Raw genomic sequence first — 26343 nt, 5'->3', positions numbered from 1 at the left:
GCCAGGCCCTGTGCTGCAGGACTGTGTACGTGCGAGGGTGGCTGGTGAGTGGCAGGGAGGAATGGGGTCTGTTTTGTTGGTTATGGTGTTCTGTAAAGCTTTGAGGGGATTCTATGTTGGCACCAGAATCTGTGGTGAAACATACACGTCATTAGGTTGTGTTGGTTATTACACTCTATGTAAACGTGATAAAAAAAAACCTGAATCACTGAGACTCCTTAGCCCTGAAGCTGGGTCTTCACCTGAAATATTGACTATCGCTCCCTCCTCACAGATGCTGCCCGGCCCGCTGAGTTCCACCAGTAGATTTTGTTTGATGAAGAAATTTGTTAAGCCATTCGCAGTGATATATTTATACTCTTCCCCCTTTTGTTAATAGTTAATTTTGGTGCTGCAATATTTGAATAAGTAATTGGGGAGTTCAGCATTCTTACTCCTGGGAAAGTCTAAAATGAGTGCTTACATTATTCATGTTTCAGTGACAACCAGAAATATAGGGATAAACATTTAATCTCCTTGGTGCCTAAAAGCGTCTCCTGGGCTCCCAGCCAACGCCGGCCAGTCAATTCCTGGAGCGATACTGCCACCTGCTGGCAGACATTTAAACTGAAACAAAGACGCCAAAGTTTCCCTTCATCTTTCGATTTAGATAGATACTTCATTAATAGATACCTTATTGATCCCAAAGGAAATTACAGTGCCACAATAACATTACAAGTACACAGATATACAAATATACAAACATTAAGAAAGAATGAAAAAAAAGTTACCTCAAACAGTCTAGCAGGAAGAGGCCATCACTTCCCCAGCTATAAGTTGACTCATCATAGAGCCTAATGGCCGAGGGTAAGAATGACCTCTGACAGCGTTCTTTGGAACAGTGCAGGTGTCTTAGTCTATTACTGAAAGTGTTCCTCTGTTCAGCCAAGGTGGCATGCAGTGGGTAAGAAACACTGTCCAGAATTGCCGGGATTTTCCGTAGGGTCCTTTGTTCTACCACAGCCTCCAGTGTGTCCAGTTTGACTCCTATAACAAAGCCAGCCTTTCTTATCAGTTTATTGAGCCTGCTGGCTTCATCCGTATTGATGCCATTACCTCAGCACATCACCACATAGAAGATTTCACTGGTGACAACAGACTGGTAGAGCGTGTGAAGGAGAGGACTGCATACTCCAAAGGAGCTCAATCTCCTCAGGAGGCAGAGGTGACTCTGGCCTTTCTTGTACACAGCCTCTGTGTTGGTGCTCCGCTCAAGTCTGTCATCCAGGTGCACCCCCAGGTACTTGTAGGTCCTCACCACATCCACATCCTCACCATCAATAGGAACAGGGAGTAAGGCAGGCTCAGTCTTCCTGAAGTCCATCACCATTCCTTTGTCTTACTGATGTTGACAAGTGTCACCATGCTTCTGGTGCCAACATAGCACACGCACAGCTTACTAACCCTCACCTGCAGATCATTGAAATGTGGGAGGAAACCGGAGCATCTGGAGAAAACCCACAGGGTCACGGGGAGAACGTATAAACTCCTTACAGACAGTGGCGGGATTGAACCCAGGGCATTAGCACTGTAAAGGGTTATGCTAACCATGCTGCCTACAATAGGCCCTTCGTCCCATTGAGAGTGCACTGGTCAAATTGTGACCAACATTACTCACAATTTCTACACTCTCCATATTCTCTTCAACTTTCCACAGACCTTACTGCTCATCAGTACACCTGAGACACGACCCTAATCACTAGCTCAGCATAGAAACAGAGACACAATCCCGATCACCACCTCAGTATAGAGACCCTGAGACACAATCCCAATCACTAGCTCAGTATAGAAACAGAGACACGACCCCATCACTAGCTCAGGAAACCCTCCAGTGACAGGGAGGGCACTCTGGGTCTGTACTGACAACGCCCAAGGTCAGGATTGAACCCATGTCCCTGGTGCTGTGAGACAATGGCTCTAGTCACTGTGCCACAGTGCCACCTGTAACACAATGTGTTACACAGACGGCTGAGAAGATAGATGGTGAAAGAATAATAAGGCTTCAAATGGATGCCCTATGCTGAAATTTTGTCTCTAGTTGATAACAATCAATATGCCAAATTTGTGGGACGTCATCCCATATCGACAACATCTTACAATATATAGTCAGTAGCCACTTTATTAGGTACAGGATATCTTTATTAGATATGTTCGTGGTCCTCTGCTGCTGTAGCCCATTCATTTCAAGGTTCGACATATTGTGCATTCGGAGGTGCTCTTCTGCACATTATTGTTTAAACATGTGGTTATTTGAGTTACTGGCACCTTCCTGCCAGCTTGAACCAGTCTGGCCATTCTCCTCTGACCTCTCTCATTAACAAGGCATTTCTGCCCACAGAACTGCCACTCACCGATTTTTTTTGTTTGTTTTTTGCACCATTCTTTGTAAATTCTAGAGACTGTTGTGCGTGAAAATCCCAGGAGATCAGCAATTTCTGAGCTACTCAAACCACCCCATCTGGCACCAACAATCATTCCACGGTCAAAGTCACTTGGATCACATTTCTTCCCCAGGCTGATGTTTAGTCTGCAGAACAACTGAACCTCTTGCCTTGTCTGCATGCTTTTATACATTGAGTTGCAGCCACATGATTGGCTGATTAGATATTTGCATTAACAAACAAGGTACAGGTGTACCTAATAAAGTGGCCACTGAGTGCATGTGAACTTGGGACTCTAAATGTCGAATTCTGTTTACTAGACAAGTGATCATGGAATATTCTGTTGGAAACAAAATCCTGGAAAATTCCCATTCCTCAAAAATCGACCATTCACCCCCACTGTGCACAATCAAATTTCCAAAACTGAAGATGGATTTAAAATAACAGCTTTATTAAATCTTTAATTCACCCTGATTAAGATGCATTCGATTATACCAGTTCTCATTATACAAAAACAATCTGAAAAGACTTCTTAAAAAACCCAGTAGAAAAAATAGATTTTCACAGATTAGTGCAATTTAATGACAAGAAACATTTGCTCAAAAAAATGCACACTTGGATTTTCAGTCACCATTTAAAGAACATAGGACAGACAATTAAAAGCAAAATTTATCCTCTCCATACAAACGTAGAGTGTGTAAAAGAGTATTACCTTGATGGGTTGGCATTTTGTTCTCCACTTGGCACTTTTGAACCCCCACTTCACCTCATCAAGTCACCCCACCTTCAAAGTGTGCGGTCTCCACCTCCGCGGCCGCCGCCAGGGCTGTCTGAGGCCGTGTTGCCAGCTTCCTTGCAACCCGTCCTCAACGTACGGGCATCACTGCTGATTTTATCATCCGGCTCTATCAGCACGGTAGCATAGGGGTTACCATGACGTTCTACTGCACCAGAAACCTGGCTTCAGTTCCCGCCGCCAGGGAGTTTTATGTTCTGTCCGTGACCACACAGGTCTCCCCCAGGGGCTCGGGTTTCCTCCCACACTCCAATGACATTCGGTTCAAATCAGTCACACAGGAGTAATTGGGTCGGAAGGACCTGCTGCTGTGTTGTAACAGAGCAGCCCTTTCATGGGGCAATTCAGGGCCGACCCCATTGTTATGGGCACACAATCCTAGGAGGAAGGTTGTTCACTTGAGACAACTTGAGTAATCCAAGCCGGTTTTAAAATCAATCCGGTGGTTTTGAATGTATTTTTTCCTTTATATCAAATTTATGTATCTAACCCAATTTACATTTCCCTACAAGTCCTTATCATTTAATTTAATTTTTACTTCGAGATACAGCATGGTAAGAGGCCTTTTGGCCCTCGTGGTGCCCAGTTACACCTCTGTGACCCATTAACCTACTAACCCGCGCAGCTTCGGACTGTGGGAGGAAACCAGAGCACCCAGAGGAAACCCATGCAGTCACGGGAAGAACGTACAAACTTCTTACAGGCAGTGGCGGGAACTGAACCCGGGTTGCTGGCGCTGTGAAGCGACGCGCCAACTTCTAGGCTACCGTGCCGCCCCCCATCAAGTTAATCACAAAAGGCACTGAAGTTCACTTTTTCATGATGACACCTGTAAAGCTACAGAAAGCAGCAACTTTGCAATGAAAATGTATTTTAGATTAAGGACCAGGTGAACTAATATCATTCAGAACCCAAATTCACGGCTTCCCACTGCATCAGTTAATCTTCATGAAAATGTTTCAACCTTTGGATAGAGGTGGGATTCAACCCCACGGTGGTGAGGTCGCTAGTCCAGATCTCTGAATTGCAACTCCAGTAAATGAACAATCATGCTGAAGACAAGATCAGGAACCTTCTATCCACGGGTCAAACTGCAAAGAACGCACATTGGTGTCTGAAGCTAGCATTAATCACCTTAGGCACAGCTATGTTTGGTCTCTAGTTAGACTGAAGCTTTGAATGGGTAAGAAAGCCATCACAACCCATGACTCCATAATCTTCACAAACACAACAGATTCTGCAGTCAGTGAAAATCCTGTGTAACACACACCAAATGCTGGAGGAACTCAGCCGAGCAGGCAGCATCTCATTCTTATAAGCAGTTGAGACCCTCCATCAGAACTGAAATGTTGACTGTGCCACTAGACCAGCTGAGTGATACAGTGTGTGTGTGTGTCACCTTCCTAGTGAATGAGGTGATGCCTTAAAAAGGCATTAAGGACCCAGGACATGCCCTCTTCTCATTGCTACCACCAGGGAAGAGACACACACTCAATGATTCAGGAACAGCTTCTTCCCCTCTGCCATCTGAATTCTGAATGGCCCATGAACACTACCTTAAAAACAGAATCAGCTTTATTATGCCTGTGCTGTTCTGTGTACTTTCATGCAGCCCTTGGCAGGTCTGTAGTCTAGTGGAGTTTTTGTGTTGTTTTACGTAGTTCAGTGTAGTTTTTGTATTATTTCATGCAGGACCATAGCCCTGAAAAACATCGTCTCGTTTTTACTGTGTACTGTACCAGCAGTTATGGTCCAAATGACAATAAAAAGTGACTTGACTTGACTTTATCTCAGACATATGTCATGAAATTTGTTGTTTTACAGCAGCAGTACAGTGCAATCCAGAAAATACTATAAATTATAATAATATATATATATCAAGAAATAAATTAGTGCAAAAAGAGTAAAAACAGAGAAGCAGTAACCATGGGCTCAGTAACCTCTCTTGATGCAAAATGTATTTATTAGTTACATATTCCCATTATAGTTTATAATATTTGTATATATTGCACTACACAGCTGCGGCAAAACAACATTGAGCCAGTGTGATGTCATTAAAAATAATTCTTTAAAATCCAGCCCTGTAGTCTTGTCTCAGAGTAAGAAAGTTGTGAGTTTAAAGTTGAGGTAAGTGATTTGAACGAATAACCACAAGGCTCAGTGGCGTAGCCGTTAGCGTAACGCTTTCCAGCACCAGCAATCTGGGTTCAATTCCTGTCGCAGCCTGTAAGGAGTTTGTACGTTCTCCTCGTGACCACCTGGGTTTCCTCCGGGTCCAAAAACGTACAGGTTAGTAGGCTAGTTGGTCACATGTATGTTGTAGGTCAGCAAGGACCCGTTGGGCAGGAAGGGCCTGCTGCCGCATTATATCTCTAAATAAAAATACATTTTTTAAAAAATCAGCCCCGGATCATTTGGCTGCACTCTTGCCTCAGAGTGAGAAAGTTGTAAGTTTAAATCAAAGATAAGCAGCTTGAGCAGACAATTTCATCCAATACCTTTTACTGCTTAAACTGAATCTCTTAGAAAATGAGTTAAAATTTACAAAACAAGACTGATCACTCATGATCAAGTTAAATGGTGCTCTTGGGGGAGGGAGGGCAGGAATGGATGGCGGGTGGAGATACATCTCTACTAAAGGAGGTGTAAGGTGCTCCTTCCCTCCGCTAGTAGCACCTTCTTAGCCCCCCATGGTCGTGTGAGCAGCTGGTGAGTATCACAAGTCCTGGTTATGCAACCACTGGTGCCGGGGCACAGTCTCTGAAGAGTGCTGGTAATGGCTGGGGTGGGGTCACCCATCTTGTGAAGACACTGCCCAGAAGACGACGATGGCAAACCACTTCAGTAGAAAAATTGTGGTCGTGGACAGAGAAAAGAACAAGAACAACAGGGTGAAGGGGTCTAGGGGGCAGTTTCCTTCCCCACGGGGAACGATTGGATTAAAAGACAGAGGGAAGGCTGCAATTGCCCACATCATACAACACGAGGGGAGGGGGGGAGAATAGCCTCCTGTATAATCTGTAGCCTTCTTTACTTGTCCTCGCTTTCCCCCATGGCAAAGCATGAGGTGGTAAGTACCACCCATCAGTGCAGAGCCAATCTAAGGGACACCTTTGTCCAGAATTTCAACTTGCAACCTCCGATTTGGAAAGCCAATCCTGCAGCGCCAGTTTTACCCTCTAAAGTCCTTGCAGAGAGAACAGAAGGACGCATTCAGCAGTGCCATCCATTCTCCCAGATACATGATCAGTTCTGTCTGCAGCGCAATCCCTGGAGTGAACAGTGCTTCCCGAGTTACTCAAACTCATTCATCATTCCCACCCCGCTCTCATCTATGCTGCTCCACTTCAGCGTGTTAAGAATCTAGGGCAAATCAAAACCTTGTAATGGCTGAAGAGCTTTATGATCACCTCAGGACATCCACCTTCCATAGATCCCCCAACAGCATGCTGGCGTAACGCTTTATAGCGCCAGCGACCCAGGTCCACTTCCCACCACTGCCTGTAAGGAGTTCTTGTACCTCCTCCCCGTGACTAATGAGTTTCTTCCGGGTGCTCTGGTTTCCTCCCACATTCCAATGACATACGGGTTAGAGGGTTATTTGGTAATACGTAGGTTAATATGGGTTAGGGTTAGTAACTAGACTTGCTCTGTTGGCACCAGAAGCATGGCGACACCTGTCCTCAGACTGTGTTGGTCATTGACGCAGTTCACTACATGCTTTAATGTTTCGATGTGCATGTGACAACTAAAACTAATCTTTACCTTTTTTAATTCTTCCGGGGCACCAGCTAACGTCTGGTTCAGAATCCTTAATACAATGTGCGGCTTAGACCCCATTCCTACACTTAAAGGGCCACTGACCTCAGTGAAACTCTGCTGTGGACGGTGCCAAGCCCGGCTGGGAAAGGAGTGGGGTTGGGCCTAGGGGCTAGCAACCCCACCCGGTAAAAACCCAGATCAACAGAAACACCAGCAGAAGCTCCAAAGACCTCAGCCCTGGAAGAGGACGGATCTTGAAGATGGGCTAAGTCAGGGAGCAACTTGAAAGGCCGACCAGGACAGAGGACCGAGGCGAGCTGCTGTCGGCAGCTCATGCCCCCGTACGGGCGATGAGCTTTAAGTAAGTGACCCCAGCGAAGATTGCCCGGCACAGTTTTTCCAGTCCTGCACCCATTCGGGAAAATGAGGCCATTGATCGTTGTTCAGTTTCAGCAGAAGCCAACCTGAAGACTTACCAAAACCTGACAAAATAACATGGTGACCCAAAGATCTCTGCAAAAGGCAAACTTTGCCAGCAGAAATCTCCTGTCAAGAAGTGGGAATCTAGGCACACAGCCAAGAAAGAGGTCCTTTGGTCCATTGAGTGTGTGCTGACCATCAATCACCAATTTTCCCCTTTTCATACACCAAACCAAACTTACTTTCCTATTTCTATCCTTTTCTAATTCTACCATGTCTGTAACTTTGTAACAAGTTTGTAAATGAACAACTTAGGTTTCCTCCGGGTGCCGTGGTTTCCTCCCACAGTCTAAAGACGTATGGGTTAGTAGGTTAATTGGTCATTATAAACTGTCCTGAGATTAGGCTAGGGTTAAATAGGCGGGTTACAGGGTGGTGCGGCTCGTTGGGCCTACTCCGCATTGAATCAAATAAACAAAAATAAATAACTGAGCTTTAGTGGGTGATGCCTTGTTTTAAGTTTCTCGTTCTGGGTTTCGGGTCATTCCAATGCCTCACAACTCCCATTCACTGGGAATTCTCCCTTTTGTGTTCATCCTGTTCCCGTTCCTGTGTCCGCTGATTTCCCATTCTTAATCCCACCACCATGGACAGCCGCGTCTCAGAACTGGAATTAGAATCGAGCCATTTGGCCCGTCAAGTCTGCTCTGCCATTCTACCGTGGCCGATGATGTTGGCGCTGGAAACATACCAGAAGTATGATGCATCCACACAATTCCACTGACACTTTATGAACAACTCTCCGCCTAATTCCTCAGCTGCACAAAGAATACGCTGACAAACATTCAAGAACCCCAGTGCATTCAAAGACTATAAGACACAGGGGCAGAATTAGTCTATTCAGCCCATTGAGTTTGCTCTGCCATTCCATCATGCCTGATTTATTATCCCTCTCAACCCCATTCTCCTACCTTCTCCCGATAACCTTTGACACCTTTACCAATCAAGAACCTTTCAAACTCCGCTTTAAGTACACCCAATGACTTGGCCTCCACAGCCGCCTGTGGCAATGAATTCCACAGATTCACCTCCGGCTCAAGGAATTTCTCTTCATCTCTATCCTGAAGGGAGGACTTTCTTTTCTGAGGCTGTGCCCTCTGGTCCTAGACCCCCCCAACTACTGGAGGCATCCTCTCCACATCCACCCTACCCAGGCCTTTCAAAATTCTGTAGCTAAGAGTGTCATCCCACTACAGGGAAAATTGGAGATCCTCGTCACCCTCAAGTCTGCAGATCTCAGGTCCACAAACTCCTCTGGCTCAGCAGCATCAGGGTTAACGTTAACACGCAAAAAGCCAGCCCCGCCTGAGAACTACTTAAACCTTATGCTTCAATGGTCACAATCAAGCTATAGCTGCCAAAATTATAGTCAAATATCTTCATCAACGCACACAGAATGCTGGAGGAACTCAGATGGTTAGGCAGCATCAGTGGAGGAGGATAAACAATCGACGTTTTGGGCTGAGACCCTTCATCAGGAAAGGAACGGGACAGGACTCTTTCTTATTCTGGCTTCTTCCCCCTTCCTTTCCAGTCCCGATAAAGGGTCCCGGCGGGTGCGGGTCTATTGGACTTCTTGGCTCTTTCGCTAAGATCAAGTTCAGTGTAGTAGCATACACTGGGCAGATCAGGTCAGCATGGACTAGATAGGCCGAAGGGCCTATTTCTGCACCGTAGCAATCTATGACAATGGTATGGGGGGAGAGTGGATGAAGATGAAATACATCGGTAAACTATCCGATAATCTAAAATGTGGCAAAAAGTTTATTTTTAAACACATAGAGATGGTCTCAGGTGGCACCAATGGAGAGTCAATGTCATCAAGCTGAAACATTGACACTGTTTCTCTCTGCGCAGATGCTGCCTGACCTGACGAGAGTTTCCAGCACTGGCACCAGTCTGCTCTTGTGATAAGGCTGCACAAACATTCCATTCACTTGAAGGTGGCAACATTCGAATACTTGAGAAAATATTGGAAAGGCTGTAGACTCTTCCACAGAAAGGTTTTTGCAGTGGAGTGGATGTCCCAGCCACGGACATCAGAACTGTGCTCACTGAGATGAAGTAAACGGTGCTGTGGTGATACCTTCATGGGTATTCTAGCATGACCAAACCAAGCAGGGAAGAAGAGGGAGATGCACACCTTCCCTTGGGTCTTATCAAGCTGCTCTTAATATTGTCACTTAGAATGAACCCTCAACCCTCCCAGATCACCACCAATTCACCAAACAGAGGCAATTTCCAATAATTTCACAGCTTTAGAGTCAAGTTGGACAGACAGTCAGGACGGGACCCCAGAACCCTGGTCAACCGGAGAGAGCGTCGGAGTCAATGTACCATACCAGCTCACCGTCTGAGAGCTGGACACTTGTAATGGGCCATTTCTCGGAGTTCTCCTCAGCTTTATTCATTTTGCTAACTATCAAGTGTTTGCTCTTCCCTGTTATCAAGACGGCCACATTTTTAGATTGGTTTATCACGGGAAGAGAAAGGGTCATTCTCTGGTGGGGCTTCACCGGGCTTTCAGTCAACAGAACCAATTTGCCCTTCTGGGCCAGCGCCTGGCTGTTGGGAAACAAGGAGGCAGTGTGTCCATCTGTGCCAGCCCCCAGCACGACGAAATCAAAGCTTGAACCGTTGACCAACGTCATGATCTCATTGGCATAGAGGTCCGCCCCATGGTCCTCTTCAACACACAGCCGGCGGTTCATGTGGACAGGCATTGGGTGGATGTTCATGTACGGGATCCTGAAATGGGCCAGGAGATGGTCATGAAGGCTCCGGAAGTTGGACTTGGCATCGTGAAGGGGGACACAGCGCTCGTCCACCATCCAGAAGTGAGTTTGTTTCCAGGGGAAAGTGTAGTGATGGGAGGCCAGCCTCTGGAACAAAGCAACAGGGCTCAAGCCACCTGAGACCGCAAGGTGGAACTTGCCACTCCGACGCACGGTGGCCTCGGCCACCCGATGCAGATCCGAAGCCAGCCGGGCAACGAGTTCCTCGGTACCAGCCGACACCAACCTGTTCCCTCGGTAGCTCGACTCGAGGACCTTGTAGTCGCTCGCGGTCTGGTGGTTGAGGCTCGAGGGGACAATCACCACAGGGTCCGGTGAACTGAAGGACACCACCGTCCCGGCCACCGTGAAGTCCAGATTGTTGCCATTCTGTAGGCCGCCCGGGTAAATGCGCGGACTCTCCTGCGACAAGTCCTTCAGCAGAGGCGTCCAGAACTTCCAAGATGCCAGGAGGTCCTTGGTATTGACAAACACGTCGCGCTTCGCCTGCAGAATCTGTGGGATCAGCACTGCGTACGCATCCTTTTGCTGAACTGGAGTGTAGACATAATAGTCTGACAAAGGAAGGCCAAAGAGGTGTAGGTGCGGAAACTCGGTCACCTGCTTCCAGTTTGCTGAATTCATCACCGGTTTGAACAGGTTCCTGCTGACCAAAATAGCTGGAAAATTCAAGTCTCCATGACCCACATAAAAGATGACCTGTTTCGGCTTACACTGACTGAATTCAGCTTTTCGCGTTGATTCACTCTGGAGGCAAAAGGCTTTATCTTTGAATAAAATTCGAGCGTAGCCCACTCGCTCATCCAGAGCTTTCCCGGCAGACAAAATGAAAGGCACACCATCCCACTGAGGGCTGTCCAGGAAAATCCCAATACCTGAAACACAGAGGGAAAACCAACATTATTCATTTTATTCTTAATCAAGGACAGACATCTTTTTCCCACGGTTGAAATGTCTAATGCCAGAGAGCACGCATTTCAAGGTTCAAAGTTCAAAGTTATTTTTTATTATCAAAGTACATTTATATCACCATATACAACCCTTAAATTCATTCTCTAATGGACATACTCAATAAATCTATAGAAAAATAGCCATAACAGAATCAATGAAAGACCGCCCAACTTCAGTGTTCAACCAGAAAGCATAAGACAACAAACTGTGCAAATAAATACAAAAAGAAGGAAATAATAATATTATATTTCATTTGTTATATTCTTCAGTTTTCTGTGTTTTCTCTCTTGTTGCTGATTGGTAGCTTGGGGTCCCAGGTGTGCAGTGTGCTGTTTTTTGGGCGAGGAGGGATTGGGGATTTGAGGTCCGATGTTCTCGTTGTTTGTTTCTGTAGGGGTGATCTGTTGGTTTTTGTGTGTGGTAGAGGGGTTTAGGGGTTTGATGATATTGTCACTGTTTTTATTATTGCGAGGAAGGGGGTTGAGGGTTTGGGGTTTGATGTTCCAGCTGCTGTTTTTCATGTGGGCGATCTGTTCGTTTATTTTGTGTGAAGGAGGGGTGGTGGGTTTGGGGTTTGCGAGATTTGTTTCTTTTTTTCCTTTTCATGTGTTGGGGGGGGGGGGGGTTGGTGTCTTTTTCTTCCCGACGACTCCCATGGTTTTTCTGTATTTCATGGCTATCCGGAGAAGACGAATATCAGAGATGTATACTTTGACAACAAAGCAAAATGAATGAATGAATGAAAATAAATAAGCAATAAATATCAAGAACGTGAGATGAAGAGTCATTGAAAGTCAGTCCATTAGTTGTGGGAACATTTCAATGACTGGTCAAGTGAAGCTATCCCCTTTGGTTCAAGAACCTCAGGGTTGATGGGTGATAACTGTTCCTGATCCTGGTGGTGTGAGGGGAGATCATTTCAAAGGAGATGTGACAGGGAGTGGTGGGTGCTTGGAATGCGCTGCCTGAGATGGTGATAGAGGCAGATACATTAGGCACTTTTGAGAGACATTCAGCCAGGAACATGAATGTGAAGAAAATGGAAGGATATGAACATTATGTAGGCAGAAGATATTAGTCCAGTTGGCCGTTTGATTTCTAATTTATATGGTTCAGCACAACCTTGTGGACTGAAGGGCCTGTTGCTATGCTGTACATAGAACATGGAAATCTACAGCACATTACAGGCCCTTCGGCCCACAATGTTGTGCCGACCATGTAACCTACTCTAGAAACAGCCTAGAATTTCCCTACCGCATAGCCCTCTATTCTTCAAAGCTCCATGTACCTATCTAGGATAGGTATAAGAACCTATCAAGATAGATAGGTTCTTGATTAGCCAGGGCATCAAAGGGTATGGGGTGAAAGCAGGGGAGTGGGGATGACTGGAAGAATTGGATCAGCCCATGACTGAATGGCAGAGCAGACTCGATGGGCCAAATGGCCTACATCTGCTCCTATATCTTATGGTCTTATGGTCTAAGAGGCTCTTAAAAAGACCTTACTTTATCCACTTCCACCACCACCGGCAGGGCATTCTACACATCCACCACTCTCTGCGTGAAAAACTTACCCCTGACATCCTCTCGGTAACCATTTCCAAGCACCTTAAAACTATGCCCTCTCGTGATAGCCCTGGGAAGAAGCCTCAGGCTATCCACAGGATCAATGCCCCTCACCATCTTATACACCTCTATCAGGTCACCTCTCATCATCCGTCACTCCAAGGAGAAAAGGCCAAGTTCTCTCAACCTATTCTCATAAGGTATGCCCTCCAATCCAGCTTCTGTTCTGTACTGTTCCAAATTCCGTTTTATTTAATCACCTTTCACACAATCGATGTAGTTTTTATACGCTTTGGGGCAAATCAGCATTACAATGTACACTCACTGGCCACTTCATTAGCTACACCTACACACCTGCTCGTTAATGCAAATATCTGATCAGCCAATCACGTGGCAGCGAGTCACTGCATAAAAGCATGCAGACGTGGTCAAGAGGTTCAGTTGTTGTTTAGGCCAAACATTTGAATGGGGAAGAAATGTGATCTAAGTGACCTTGACCAGACAATGATTGTTGGCACCAAACTGGGTGGTTTGAGTATCTCAGAAACTGCTGATCTCCTGGGATTTTCATGCACAACAGTCTCTAGAGTTTACAGAGAATGGTACAAAAGAAACAAATAAAAAAACACCCAGTGAGTGGCAGTTCTGTGGTTGAAAATGCCTTGTGAGAGAGGTCAGAGGGGAATGGCCAGACTGGTTCAAGCTGACAGGAAGGTGACAGTAACTCAAATAACCACATGTGGTGTGCAGAAGAGCACCTCTTCAACACACAACATGTCAAATCTTGAAGTAGATGGGCTACAGCAGCAGAAGACCATGAACATACCCCCTTTATTAAGTAGTGGAGGTATTTGTGTATATTAGTACTGGTTTGAGCACAGCCAATAACAAGTAATAAACTAATATTCGTATTAATGGAAGACAAAATTGGCAGGGATTTCTGAATTATACAGAAGCCAGTAAAGTGATTCCTAGATCCTAGATTTCCAGGAACATTTAGATTTTGTGTAAAGTCTAATCCTCAATTCAGATTGAAATCTGTGAAAAGACTAAATAACTTTACACTGAACCACAGACATTGGGAATGTTAATTATAGACACAAGAGATTCTGCAGACACAGGAAAACTTAAGCCACACAGACACACACGAAATGCTGGAGGAACTTAGCAGGTCAGGCAGCATCTATTAAGGGGAATAAACAGTCGATGTTTTGGGCCGAGACCCTTAATGAGAATTACTGCTGCAATATGACTGAGAGAGGAGTGAGAGGGAGAGCCTGAGACTTTTGCACAATACTGCATTTGTCAACGTGAGCGGATAGCGAGTTTGTAAATCTGGCGGGAGTGAAGGATGTTGGGAATGGCGAGGGTGGAGCACTGTGGGAGGGGTGTGGGACAGGTGGCAGAGTAGTGCCAGTGGCAGGGGTTGGCACGGTGCAGACACCCCCAGCCCTGAGACAGCAGGCAAGGTCATTTGATTCCAAACAATTTGCTTATTGATCATTACAGAATGTCTCTCTGATGCTTCCTGCTCCCTCCCCTCTCCCTTCCCCTTTTCCCAACCATGATTCCCCTCTCCCTGTGCCCTTCCCACTCTCAGTCCACAATAGAGACCCAGATCAGAATCAGGTTTATCATCACTCACATATGTCATGATTTTTTTGTGGCAGCAATACAGTGCAATACATAAAATTACTACAGTACTGTGCAAAAGTCTTAGCTCCCTAGATCTATGTATGCGTCTAAGACTTTTGCATGGTATTGAATGCAAAATGCCCAAAAAAATCTTACAGAAAATTTACCAAACAAAATTCTGACTGAGCTATGGAGGGCAGATGAACAATACTTGGCTAACAAGGTAGGTTTGAGGAAATATCCAAGAGGAAGAAATGGGGTCAAATTCCATCATTCACGGTTCCAAGCCCGGCTGTGAAAGGAGGAGGGTTGGGCCTGAGGCTAGCAAACCCTCCCAGAAAAACCCAGATCTGCAGAATGCCAACAGAAGCTCTGAGGACCTCTTCCCTGTGAGAGGAAGGATCTTCAAAAATGTGCTTCAGCTGGCCGGGATTAAGGACTCTGAGATACTGCCAGAGGGGGCCTACCCCCCAGGGGTGGTGATGGGCTTTAGGGGAAGAAGAATGGGGTCTGCTGTGGGATAAGGTGACAGGAGCTGATGGGAACGTTCAGAGTAAATTTATTATCAAAGTACGTATATGTCACCGTATATAACCCTGAGATTCATTGTCTTGCGGGCAGACTCAATAAATCTATAGAATAACAACCATGACAGAATCGATAAACATCCCACCAACTTGGGCATTCAACCAATGTGCAAAACATAACAAACTGTGTGGGTGGGAGAGGGAGAGAGGGGGAAGGGGGGGAGAGGGGGGGAGAGAGGGGGAAGGGGGAGAGGGGGAAGGGGGAGAGGGGGAGAGGGGGAGAGGGGGAGAGGGGGAGAGGGGGAGAGGGGGAGAGGGGGAGAGGGGGAGAGGGGGAGAGGGGGAGAGGGGGAGAGGGGAGAGGGGAGAGGGGGAAGGGGAGAGGGGGAAGGGGAGAGGGGGAAGGGGGAGAGGGGGAAGGGGGAGAGGGGGAAGGGGGAGAGGGGGAAGGGGAGAGGGGGAAGGGGAGGGGGGAAGGGGAGAGGGGGAAGGGGAGAGGGGGAAGGGGAGAGGGGGAGAGGGGAGAGGGGGAGAGGGGAGAGGGGGAGAGGGGAGAGGGGGAGAGGGGAGAGGGGGAGAGGGGAGAGGGGAGAGGGGGAGAGGGGGGAGAGGGGGGAGAGGTGAGGGGGAGGGGGAGGGGGAGAGAGGGAGGGGGAGGGGGAGGGGGAGAGAAGGAGGGAGGGGGAGAGAGAGAGAGAGAGAGAAAGAGAGAGAGAGAAAGAGAAAGAGAGAGAGAGAGACAGACAGACAGAGAGAGAAAGAAAGAGAGAAACATTGAGAACATGCGATGAAGAGTCCTTGAAGGTGAGTACATTGGCGAGTGAAGTTACCTCACAAGTTCAAGAGCCTGATGGTTGAGGTGTAACGTGGAGGTTACAGGAAAAGTTAGGTGTGGAAATTTGATCACTGTGAGCGAGCATTGATTCAGACGCCCCAGTATCTGCCATCTGTATCCTAAGGAAGTGGAAATTAGGAAAGCAATAAGTAGTTGCCAGCCTAACCCACATCATATGAAGTTATGAGGAAGGGTCTACTTTGTGCTGAGGGGTGTGTAGTCAGTGAGGGGGCCATTAAAGGCAAGAGTGTAAACCCACCAGCAAAGGTTGGAACGTTGCTCCTGTAGTTCACCAGCTTCTGCAGCTCCTGCACGACTTCGGCGTTGTAGGCCTGGTACTGGCCAATCACAGCATTCCTCCTGCTGGGCTTCTGCAAGCTGCCGTACACCCTCATCTTGTTCCTGTGGATCTCCTCAGAGTCGCTGATGTTGGCCGGGGTCTCCATGGTGACCAAGGTCAGGATTTCCGTCAGGTGGTTCTGAATGACATCACACACGACGCCATATTGTTCGTAAAAGCTCGTGCGACCTGAGGGGAGAAACATTTTACACGTTAATGACCCTGTCTTTGACAGCTGTGAGTTTAAAAATAAAGTTTTTATTGCATTGGAATGTGTTTCTGGACAGTGAAATATAAATTGACTCGGATATTGTCTCAGGTTGAAATCAGAGGATCCTGTGACTGACATTTGGTTCTTAGTCTGTGTCCTAACTTTTTAAATAGTCGAATCCAGTTAGTCTCATTCAACAGCGCTCATCCCATTTGTTGTCCTGTGAATAAAGTCACTGGAGAGAAGTACTGGTAGATGAGAGGTCTGTTCAATCCAATATTGCATGCCATTTTATTTGCCAACGATCAAAGCACAATGCTATATTTACAACGTATTTATGTACCAGGCTTTCTTTGAACCACACAGAACTCTCACCCCACCCCCCCTTCACACCCACACTCCAGGCATTGTTCATCAACGTTGTCTGGTCCTTCAGCCAACTGCTGTTGTCACAGCCCTGGAGTCCATTGTCCAGAGATGCACGTTAAATTTAATCTACAGACCATATTCAGATTAGTGGCTAAAGTTAGTTGCTGAAGTTATTTGCTATATGTCCTAATCCAAAGTGCACCCTATCACCATTGACCTGCATGTTCTCATCCCATTGACCCACAGGGCACCATGGTCCTTGATTACGCTCTACGTCAAGCTACCAAAGATCATGACAAGCTTGGTTTTACCATAAAACCAGGACGAACCAAAAGGGTCAGACCAGTTACGCTCACAGATCTCGATTTTGCAGATGACATAGTCCTGCTCTCTGACCAGATGGAGGAAGCACAGCAGCTACTGACAAAAGTGGAAGTTGAGTGCAATAAAATTGGACTTCACCTAAACGCTAAAAAGACAGAGTACATGGCGTTTAACTGCGATGAAGGTACTCTCAAGGTCGTAAAGAATGATACCATTAAGAAAGTCTTTGACTTCAAGTACCTCAGATCAAGAATGACGAGTTCGGAGAAGGACATAAAGATACAGAAGGCGCTGGCGTGGAGGGCTATGAACGACATGAAGGAAATCTGGAAGTTGAACCTGACCAGAGGGCTTAAAAAGAGGATTTTCATAGCATAGAGTCCATTCTCACGTACGGATGTGAGACGTGGACACTCACCAAGACTATGCAAAGTCTCTAGGTGGTTGCTATACATGAATGCTCCAGCTGGCTCTTGATGTGAGTTGGCAACAGCACATGACGAACGTCGAGCTCTATAACAACCTACCGATGCTCACCACTAAAATCGAGGCGAGAAGACTGAAACTAGCGGAGCACTGTCTATGCCACCCCGAGCTACCTGTCAGCCTAGTCATCATATGGGAGCCCAAGCATGGGAGGATGAACCCCGGGCGCCCTCCCAAGACTATGGTCAACGCGCTCCTAGAAGACAGCGGAGCGGCTAATGTAGATGAACTGAACACACTGATGAGGGGGAGGGAGAAGTGGAGAGTCCGTCATCGTGCCTGACGCCGGCCCCCCAGGCCTGAGTCGATGTGGTAGTAGTAGCAACAGCATGATAACTTTATGGTTAGCGTAACACTTTACAACACCAGCGATAAGGGTTCAATTCCCGCTATTGCCTGTAAGGAATTACTATGTTCAACCCAAGACAGCATAGGTTTCCTCCGGGTGCTCTGGTTTGTTCCCATATTGAAAAGACGTATGGGTTAGGGTTAGTAAGTTGTGAGCAAAATACATTTGCATGGTGCACGGGCTGTCCCCAGCACAATCCTTGGACTGTGTTGGCCGTAGACACAAAACAATGCACTTCAGTGGATGTTTCACCGCACATGTGACAAATAAAACTAATCTAATCTCAATGGGAAGTATATTTCCAATTCCCTTCTGAAAATTACCATCAAATCTGTTATCTTTCCAAGCCAATTGATATTAGGTGACACAATAGCGCAGCAGACAGAGCTGCTGCCTCACAGTCCCAGAGACCCGGGTTCGATGCTGACCTTGGGCACTAGCAGTGTGGAGTTTGCACGTTCATCCTGTGACCAGCAGAATTCACCCCACTGGGAGTTCCCACATCCCAAAGACATGCAGGATGATAGGCTACTAGGTCCCTAGTGCTAGCAAATTGTTAGGATCTGCTGTGGGGGGAGGGAGATGGGAATATGGGGCAAATAATAGATTAGTGTGAGTGGATGCTTAATGGTCAGTACAGACTCGATGGGCTGAAGGGCTACTTCCATTAGATCACAAATCACAGGAGCTGAATTAGTCCATTCAGCCCTTCCAATCTGCTCCACCATTCAACCATGGCTGCCTTATTTTCCCTCTCAACCCCATTCTCCTGCCTTCTCTCCATAACCTTTGATGCTCTGACTAATCAAGAACCTTTGCTTTCAGTGACTTGGCTCCACAGGCGACTGTGGCAATGAATTCCACAGATTCACCACCACCTGGCTAAAGAAATTCATCCTCATCTCTGTTCTAAATGGACGTCCCTCCATTCTGAGGTTGTGCCCTTGATTCTGAACTGATGGAAACATTCTCCTCACATTCACTCTGCCCAGGGCTTTCAGTATTCGGTAGGTTTAAATGAGATCGCCCCCCCCATCCTTCTGGACTCCCGCGAGTGCAGGTCTGGAGACATCAATCACTCCTCATACGCTCAGTGACCACTTTGTCAGCTACAGGAAAGGAACCCAGTGTGATCTTCTGCTGCTGCTGTAGCCCGTCCACTTCGCGGTCCAACCTGTTGTGAACTCAGATCTACACACCACTGTTGTAACGTGTGGCTACTTGATTTACTGACACCTTGAACCAGTCCGGACAATCTCCTCTAATGTCCCTCATTAACAAGGTATTTTTGCCCACAGAACTACTGTTCTCTGTATGTTATATATTTCTCTGTTTTTCACACCTTTCTCTGTAAACTCTAGAGACTATCATGCATGAAAATTCCAGGGGGCCAAGTTTCTGCGATACTCAAACCACCGACAATCATTCCACGGTCAAAGTCACTTAGATCACATTTCTCTTCCCCATTTTGATGTTTGCTCTGAACAACTGAACCTCGTAACCACGTCTGCATGTTTTTATGCTGCCACATGATTGGCTGATTAGATATCTGTATTAATTACCTAATAAAGCGGCTACTGAGTGTATATTCTGTAGTAATGCAGGAACATTGATAACTTTCTCCCGTGGTCCTGTGTAGGCTGAATCAGCTGCTGACTGTTGTCACTGGGACTGCGGATCTCCAGAGCAGGGTATCACATTGCAGTCAGCTGCCTCGCGCCTGATTGCTCAATGGGTTTCAATGGCACATCCTGTCCTCTCACGTGTTAAAAGCTCCTCACCGTTCAACGCACACAGATCAAGGGGCTGACAGAGAACTCATCAATAGGACGAGGGGAAAAATAGATTCTTTCTCAAAGCAGAGAACAGAGATACAGTGAAGCTGAATAGTTTTGGACTTTATTCCCTGGAGCACAAGAGAATGAGGGGAGATCTTATAAAAGTATACAAAATTATAAAGTGTATATATTGGGTGGTGGGGTGGAGATATGTCTCCACCAAAGGAAGTGTAAAGAGCTCCTTCCCTCTGCTAGCCTGCAGGTCACCCTTCGACAAGGTGTAGCACCTGCTTAGCCCCCCGATCGGGGTGATGTGAACCCAAAGGAGCAGGTGGTGGATGGTCGTACGAGCAGCCAGTGCAGATCACAAGTCCTGGTTATGTGACCACTGACGCCAGGCAGACAATCTCTGAAGAGTATTGATAATGGCTGGGGTCACCCGTCTTGCAAAGACACTGCCCAGAAGAAAGCAATGGCAAACCACTTCTGTAGAAATATTTACCAAGAACAATCACAGTCGTGAGACCATGATCGCCCATGTCATACAACATGACACATAGTGGTGTTGATGATGATGATATAGGGTAAAATGCAAACAGGATCTTGCCCTCTCAGATTGGGTGGGTCTAGCACTACTCATAGTCTCTCCTCGTTGTAATTATGTTAATTTATTTTATTTACAGATACAGCACAGTAACAGGTCACTTCCGTCCCAGCAAACCAATTGCCATCCAACTACATCCATGTGATCAATTAACCTAATAATTATAAACATTTCTGTAGAAAAATTTGCCGAGAACAATCATGGTCATGAGATGATGATTGCCCATGTCATACGACATGACACATAGTGATGATGACTCAATGTTATAGAAATAGCTTCTTCCCCTCTGAATGGACCATAAACACTATCTCACTTCTTGCTCTCCTTTTGCACTACTTGTTTTTCACTTAAACTACTTTTTTCTTGCATTCCACTGTACTACTGCTGCAAAACCACAAATTTCACAATGTACGTCACTGATAATAAACCTAATTCTGATTCTGAAATGTGAAATACTGTTGTCTATTCCAAGAGGCTCCGAGTACAGATTCCAGAGACCCTTTTTGTTACCGCGTTGAAGGATAGCTTCTTGAACATAGAATCAACCAGAAGGTTCAATGAGGAAACAGATCTGTCCTAATCTGAGCCTGAAGTGAAGATAATGTGTTATAGCCGGGGGTGGCAGTAGGGAAGAACTCCCACTACCTATTAAATGCTCCCAAGGGCGTCTATCTCAAATAGATTCTGACAACCAAGTCTAGTTCCTGGTCTTCATGTGTGGCTCAGCTACTAAACCTGGCGGAACCATCTCTACTGACAGGAGAAGGAGCGAAGCCAGGCTACTGGTGCCTTAAAGCCAGTCACTCTGACAGATGGGGCTTAACAGCCATGGTTGACAGCTCACCTAGGAGAAGGAAAAATCTGATTTCAAAACACCACTGCCCTGCAGCTATGCCCACTCATGAAGGAGGCTTTGGGTGTAAACCCTGAGGGGAAAACGTGGAGCTGGAGTCCTTAAGGCAGTTCTACATCGAGTTCAACGCTGACTGGCAACTCCTGCGATGCTGCTGGGACCAAACTGTATCAGTTCTGCTGTTCCTTTGGGTTCATCAGATGCATGGAGAGGGGGAGCTTGCTACACGGGCACCAGCTTGCTCTCCGTATTGTACCGCCCAGGCTTGTGCATCTAGACAGCTAGGGTGAAATATCCAGGGTGAACTCTGACCAGCGGAGGCCTCACTCACTCAGTTGAGGCCTCCCAAAGTCTGAACATGACGGCTGCTCCCTATGACCCCATCAAAAGGCCGGCCAATAGGGCTCTGGCGAAGGTGTACAGTGGATGCAATGAACTGATGAACTCCAACCATACCAATGACTTCAGGGGATGGTGGAGACTGGAGCTCATTGACGGCCCATGCTCCATTGGGAGTTCGGGGCCCGAGTAAGTAAGTAAGCAAGCACAATAACAGAGGCTTCCTCTCTCCACCGAGAACTCCCCTCTCTCCAGGAGGAGAACAGCCCGACTCCATTGTCCTTCCCCACCGAGCCCTCACAATGGCTGCACTGCATCCCTCAGCCCCTACTCTAGCAGCCTGGAATGTGCCAGTTGGCAGCACTCTTCTCTGCTGGAACTATAAAGATGCCCGAGCAAGATTTCCAACCTTATTTATGTCGTGGACCTCTACCACTACCTGAGGGGTCCGTGGACTCCAGGTTGGGAACTACTGTTCTGGAGGAACTCAGCACGACAAGCAGCATCTATGGAGGGAAATGGTCAGTACAAATGGCTCAGGGTACAGTCGCTAAGTGGGAATAAAACAGTCTGTGATAGAGAAAGGCAAAAGAAACACTAATTTCCACTTTCTGGATTTTAGAGTCAAAACCAAAGTTGCCATTTGAGATTTATTTCCTTGAGGGGAGTCTGAAATAGTCCCAGCTAATCCTCACTGATTTGATACCTCGAGGATTGTGGTAATTTCTGAGAGAAATGTTAATTTGTTGTAGAGATTCGGTTTAATTCAAGATAATTAATTAGATTTTGTTAACGGTCTGAAGCTATGACAAAGTAATTTCCTGTGGCCCTGTGATTCACAATTATTGATGAAATGATGAGTTAGTAGCAGAACATCCAGATGGGAATATTTATTGAGCAGAGATCAAAGCCATTAACCTTTGGAGGCCTCATTGAATATGTTCAGTTTTTGGAAAATAAACAACCAAATTATTTACTGGGTGGAGTAAAGTTATTTCACTTGTAGATATGAGAGAATTTGAGGTCCATAGTTCAGGTCCTCATTCTTTGTCATCAGCAAGTCCTGGGACACCACCTGAGATCAAAGCTCGAGGTCAAACGGAAGTCCAGAAGTGAGGCCTGATGGCCGAAGCTCGAGTCTGCGAGTCCACTTGGAAAGTCGAATCCCCAATGACCGTGAGTCCACGGGTCCACGGGAGGCTGGAGGCCAAAGAAAGCCTGCTCTGGGGTTACAGAATTGTGTTCGTGCCCGGGTGGGTGGGAGGGAGGAATGCAGACTTGCTTTGCTGTCATTACTTTACTGCGTGGTATGTTCCGTTTTGTTGTGCTCCATGTTGTTCTGCCAAGCATGGTGGGGTTGATATGTTGACACAAGAATATGTGACAGCACTAGCTGGCTGCTCCCAGCACATCATTGGGTGTGTTGCTGTGAAAGCAAATGACAATAATAAATTTACTTTGACTCTTTTCGATGCACCATAGGAAGCATCTGTCTAGATAAGTTATGGCTTGGTATGGCATGCGATCATAAGATAACGCAGAGAGTTCACTGATGATACCCCAGAGTTTGGCCTCATTAGCAACAATGAGTCGGCAAACAGAGGGGAGGTAGAGAGCAGGGGTTCCCAACAATTTTTTTAATGTCACAGAGCCTTACTGTTAACCAAGGGGTCTGTGGACCCTACGGTTGGGAACCCCTAGCAGACAGGCTTGTCGAATCGTGCAAGAACAACAACCCGAGTCTCAACGTGGACGAGACAAAAGAGATGACTGTAGACTTCAGGAAGGCACAGGTCAACCATTCTCCATTGCACATCAATAGCTCTGTCATGGAGACAGTGACGAGCATAAAGTTCCTCGGTGTGCACATAACGGGCGACCCCACCTGGATCCACAACACTGCTCACTAGTCAAGGCAGCACAGCAGTGTCCACACTTTCTGAGGAGACTAAGGCGTGCAAGGCTCCCCATCTCCATTCTAACAACTTTCTACAGGAGCACCATGGAGACTGTCCTGTCCGGATGCATCAATGTGTGGGACATAAGCAGCAAGACCCCACAGAGGACAGTCAAAACTGCCAAGAAGATCACCGAGGTCTCCCTCCCTCTTCTCTGTAACATTTGTAACATTTACCAGGAGCATTCTAGATGAAGGGCCTGAACCATTGTTTAGGATCCCTACCACCCACCCCACAATCTGTTTGACTCACTACTGCAGGAAGGAGGTACAGGAGCTTCAGGACTAGGACTGCCAGACTGGGTAACAGCTTCTCCCCTCAGGCTGTGAGACTATTGAAGACCTTTATCATCAGCTCAACCTGCAAGTTAGCCTTTAGGAAATCCTGTACAAGGACTCCCAAGTCCCTTTGCACCTTAGATTTTTGAATTTTCTCCCCGTTTAGAAAAGTCTTTCTCCAACTACCCAATCTGAACCCAACCTCTGTCTGCCCCCCCTCTCACTGATCCAGGTGGGAACATTCACAGGGATTTCAAGACAACTGTGGGAATTTTAAAATCAAGGCTCTTATTAACTGGGTGCTCATCGCCAACCAGCAAGCAAAGCTATTTCCTGTGGGCCAGTAGTTCCTTATCAAGGCTGCAGAGTTGAATATTTCCTGCCCATTATGCCACTGACGTTTGGGGCAGCAATGAAGGTCCTCCATCTCTGTCTGCCCTTGGCCACTCAGATGCAGAAGGATTCTTCACTGCTGTTTCCATAAAAGCTTTGTTTAACCAGTCAGGGTTGTTAACTCCAAGCTGAACCCTTAAACCTGAAGGACTACTGGATCACTCATAGTCTGGCCTCTACCCTTTGACCTATTGGGCACAGGTGACCCTACGAAGAGCAAAAGCACAAAGCCCTGACTCCAGCATCTCTCTCTAAATCATTGAGGCATGCAAGCCTCCAAACCACAGCAAGAATATGGTCCTCTTGGAGGGCAGTGTTGAACGCTATCAGCAAGCTTAAGATTGTCTTGTAACGGGAACATTTACTACAAAGTTAAAATATTTTGGTGCTGTAAATATGAAAGCTCCCGCTGGGAAATAATGAAGGTATCTCAGAGGCTGGCAGACAGCTCTAGGCTATAAACATGGCTATAGGTGTAATCAAGTCACAGAGGTCCACTTCAATGGATCAACCATCGGTAGTGTAACGGCTAGCGTGACGCCATTCCAGACCGGGGCATCGGAGTTTGGAGTTCAGTTCTGATGTCCCCTGTATGAAAGGCTGCATGTTCTTCCCATGTGCATGTGGGTTTTCTGCAGCTGCTCCAGTTTCCTCGCACAGGCCAAAGATGTACCGGTCAGTAGATTAATTGGTCATTGTAAATCGTCCAGTGATCAGGCTAGTGTTAAATCGGTGGGTTGCTGGGCAGTGCGGTTTCCTTTTCAGTCCTGAAGATGGGTCTCGGCCCGAAAAGTGGACTGTTTATTCACTTCCATAGATACTGCCTGACCTGCCGAGTTCCTCCAGCATTTTGTGAGTAATGCATTTCGTGTGTTGGTTGTTAACGCAAATGACCTGTTTCACTTCATGATTTGATGTACACATGATAACTATTCTTGAATTGCAAGTAACATGTGTCCCAGAAACTCTAACCACTAACATTTCTTTGTTAGTCTTGGGAAGATGCTGGATCAGAAGGCGAAGTGGGAGCATCCATTGCCTCGATCTCCATTGTTGCCCGACATACAACATGAGAACAAGAGAGGGCCGTCCAGTCCCTACTGTTAATTAATTCATAGCTGCTCTGTACCTTACCTTCATTATATAGCTTCAAAGTTCACAGTTCAAAGATCAAAGCAAATTTATTATCAAAGCACATTTATGTCACCACATACAACACTGAGATACACTTTCCTGTGGACATTCACAGTAAATACAAAGAAACACAATAGAATCAATGGAAAGACACCACAACAAAGACGATCAAACAACCAACGTGCAAAAGATAACAAAATGCGCAAATACAAAAAGAAAAAAAGAGAAATATGTAACAATAAATGTCGAGAACACAAGATGAAAAGTCTTTGAAAAACATATTAAAAAAACATACCCGTACATACACTTTGTCAACGTAGAGTGGAGAGTGAGTTTGTAGATCTGGAGCAAGGGACGTTGGAAATGGTGAGAGTGGAGCACCACGGGGTGCGTGTGGCACAGGTGGCAGAGAAGGAGTGCCAGGGGCAGGGAGAGGTGCACAACAGACACACCCAGCCCTGAGACACCAGGTAAGGACATTTGATTCAAAACAATTGGTTTATTGATCATTACGGAATGTCTCTCTGGTGCTTCTCACTCCCTCCCCTCTCCTTCCCCCTTTTCCCAAACATGATTCCCCTCTCCCTGCCCCTCTTCCCACTCTCAGTCCACAATAGAGACCCATAAAACATTATAAAGCACTGCTGAGGCCTCTCATGTGGAGTATTGTGAGCAGGTTTGGGCCTCTTAGAAAGGATGTGCTGAAACTGGCGAGGGTTCACAGGAGTTTCACGAAAATGATTCCAGGGGATTGAATCGCTTGTCATATGAAGAGTGTATGATGGCTGTGGGCCTGCATTCACTAGAATTCAGAAGAACCTGGGGCGACCTATTGAAACCTATCAAATGCTGAAAGGCCTTGTTAGAATGGAGGTGGCGAGGTTGTGGGAGAGTCTAAGACAAGAGGACACAGCCTCAGAATAGAGGGGCATCCTTTTAGAACAGAGATGAGGAGGAATTTCTTTAGCCAGAGAGTGGAGAATCTGTGGAATTCCTTGCCACAGGTAACCGTGGAGGTCAAGTGTTTATGTATATTTAAGGCAGAGGTTGATAATTAGTCAGGGCATGAAGGGATACAGGGAGAAGGCAGGAGATGTGGGCTGAGAAGAAAATTGGATCTGCCATGCTGAAATGGCGGAGCAGACTCATTGGGCGAAATGG

The 26343-nt window shown here is 46.5% G+C and overlaps 1 protein-coding gene across 2 annotated transcripts in view; it reads right to left on the bottom strand.

Annotated features, from left to right (window-relative positions):
- Nucleotides 1–2894: 2894 nt before the first annotated feature.
- The window catches only part of h6pd (hexose-6-phosphate dehydrogenase (glucose 1-dehydrogenase)), a 55011-nt gene continuing 31562 nt past the window's right edge, over nucleotides 2895–26343 (bottom strand). For both annotated transcript variants that reach the window (XM_063032988.1, XM_063032987.1), the window contains exons 4-5: nucleotides 16026–16295; nucleotides 2895–11128 (exon numbers count right to left, since the gene is read on the bottom strand). In XM_063032988.1, the coding sequence (XP_062889058.1) occupies nucleotides 9765–11128; nucleotides 16026–16295 (1634 nt within the window). In that variant the 3' untranslated portion in view covers nucleotides 2895–9764. The remainder of the gene's footprint in view (nucleotides 11129–16025; nucleotides 16296–26343) is intronic.

This window comes from Mobula hypostoma, chromosome 25 (assembly GCF_963921235.1).
Source record: "Mobula hypostoma chromosome 25, sMobHyp1.1, whole genome shotgun sequence".
Taxonomy (NCBI): domain Eukaryota; kingdom Metazoa; phylum Chordata; class Chondrichthyes; order Myliobatiformes; family Myliobatidae; genus Mobula; species Mobula hypostoma.
The sequence above is the reverse complement of the archived record's forward strand: the minus strand, read 5'-3'. Positions and strand labels throughout refer to the sequence as shown.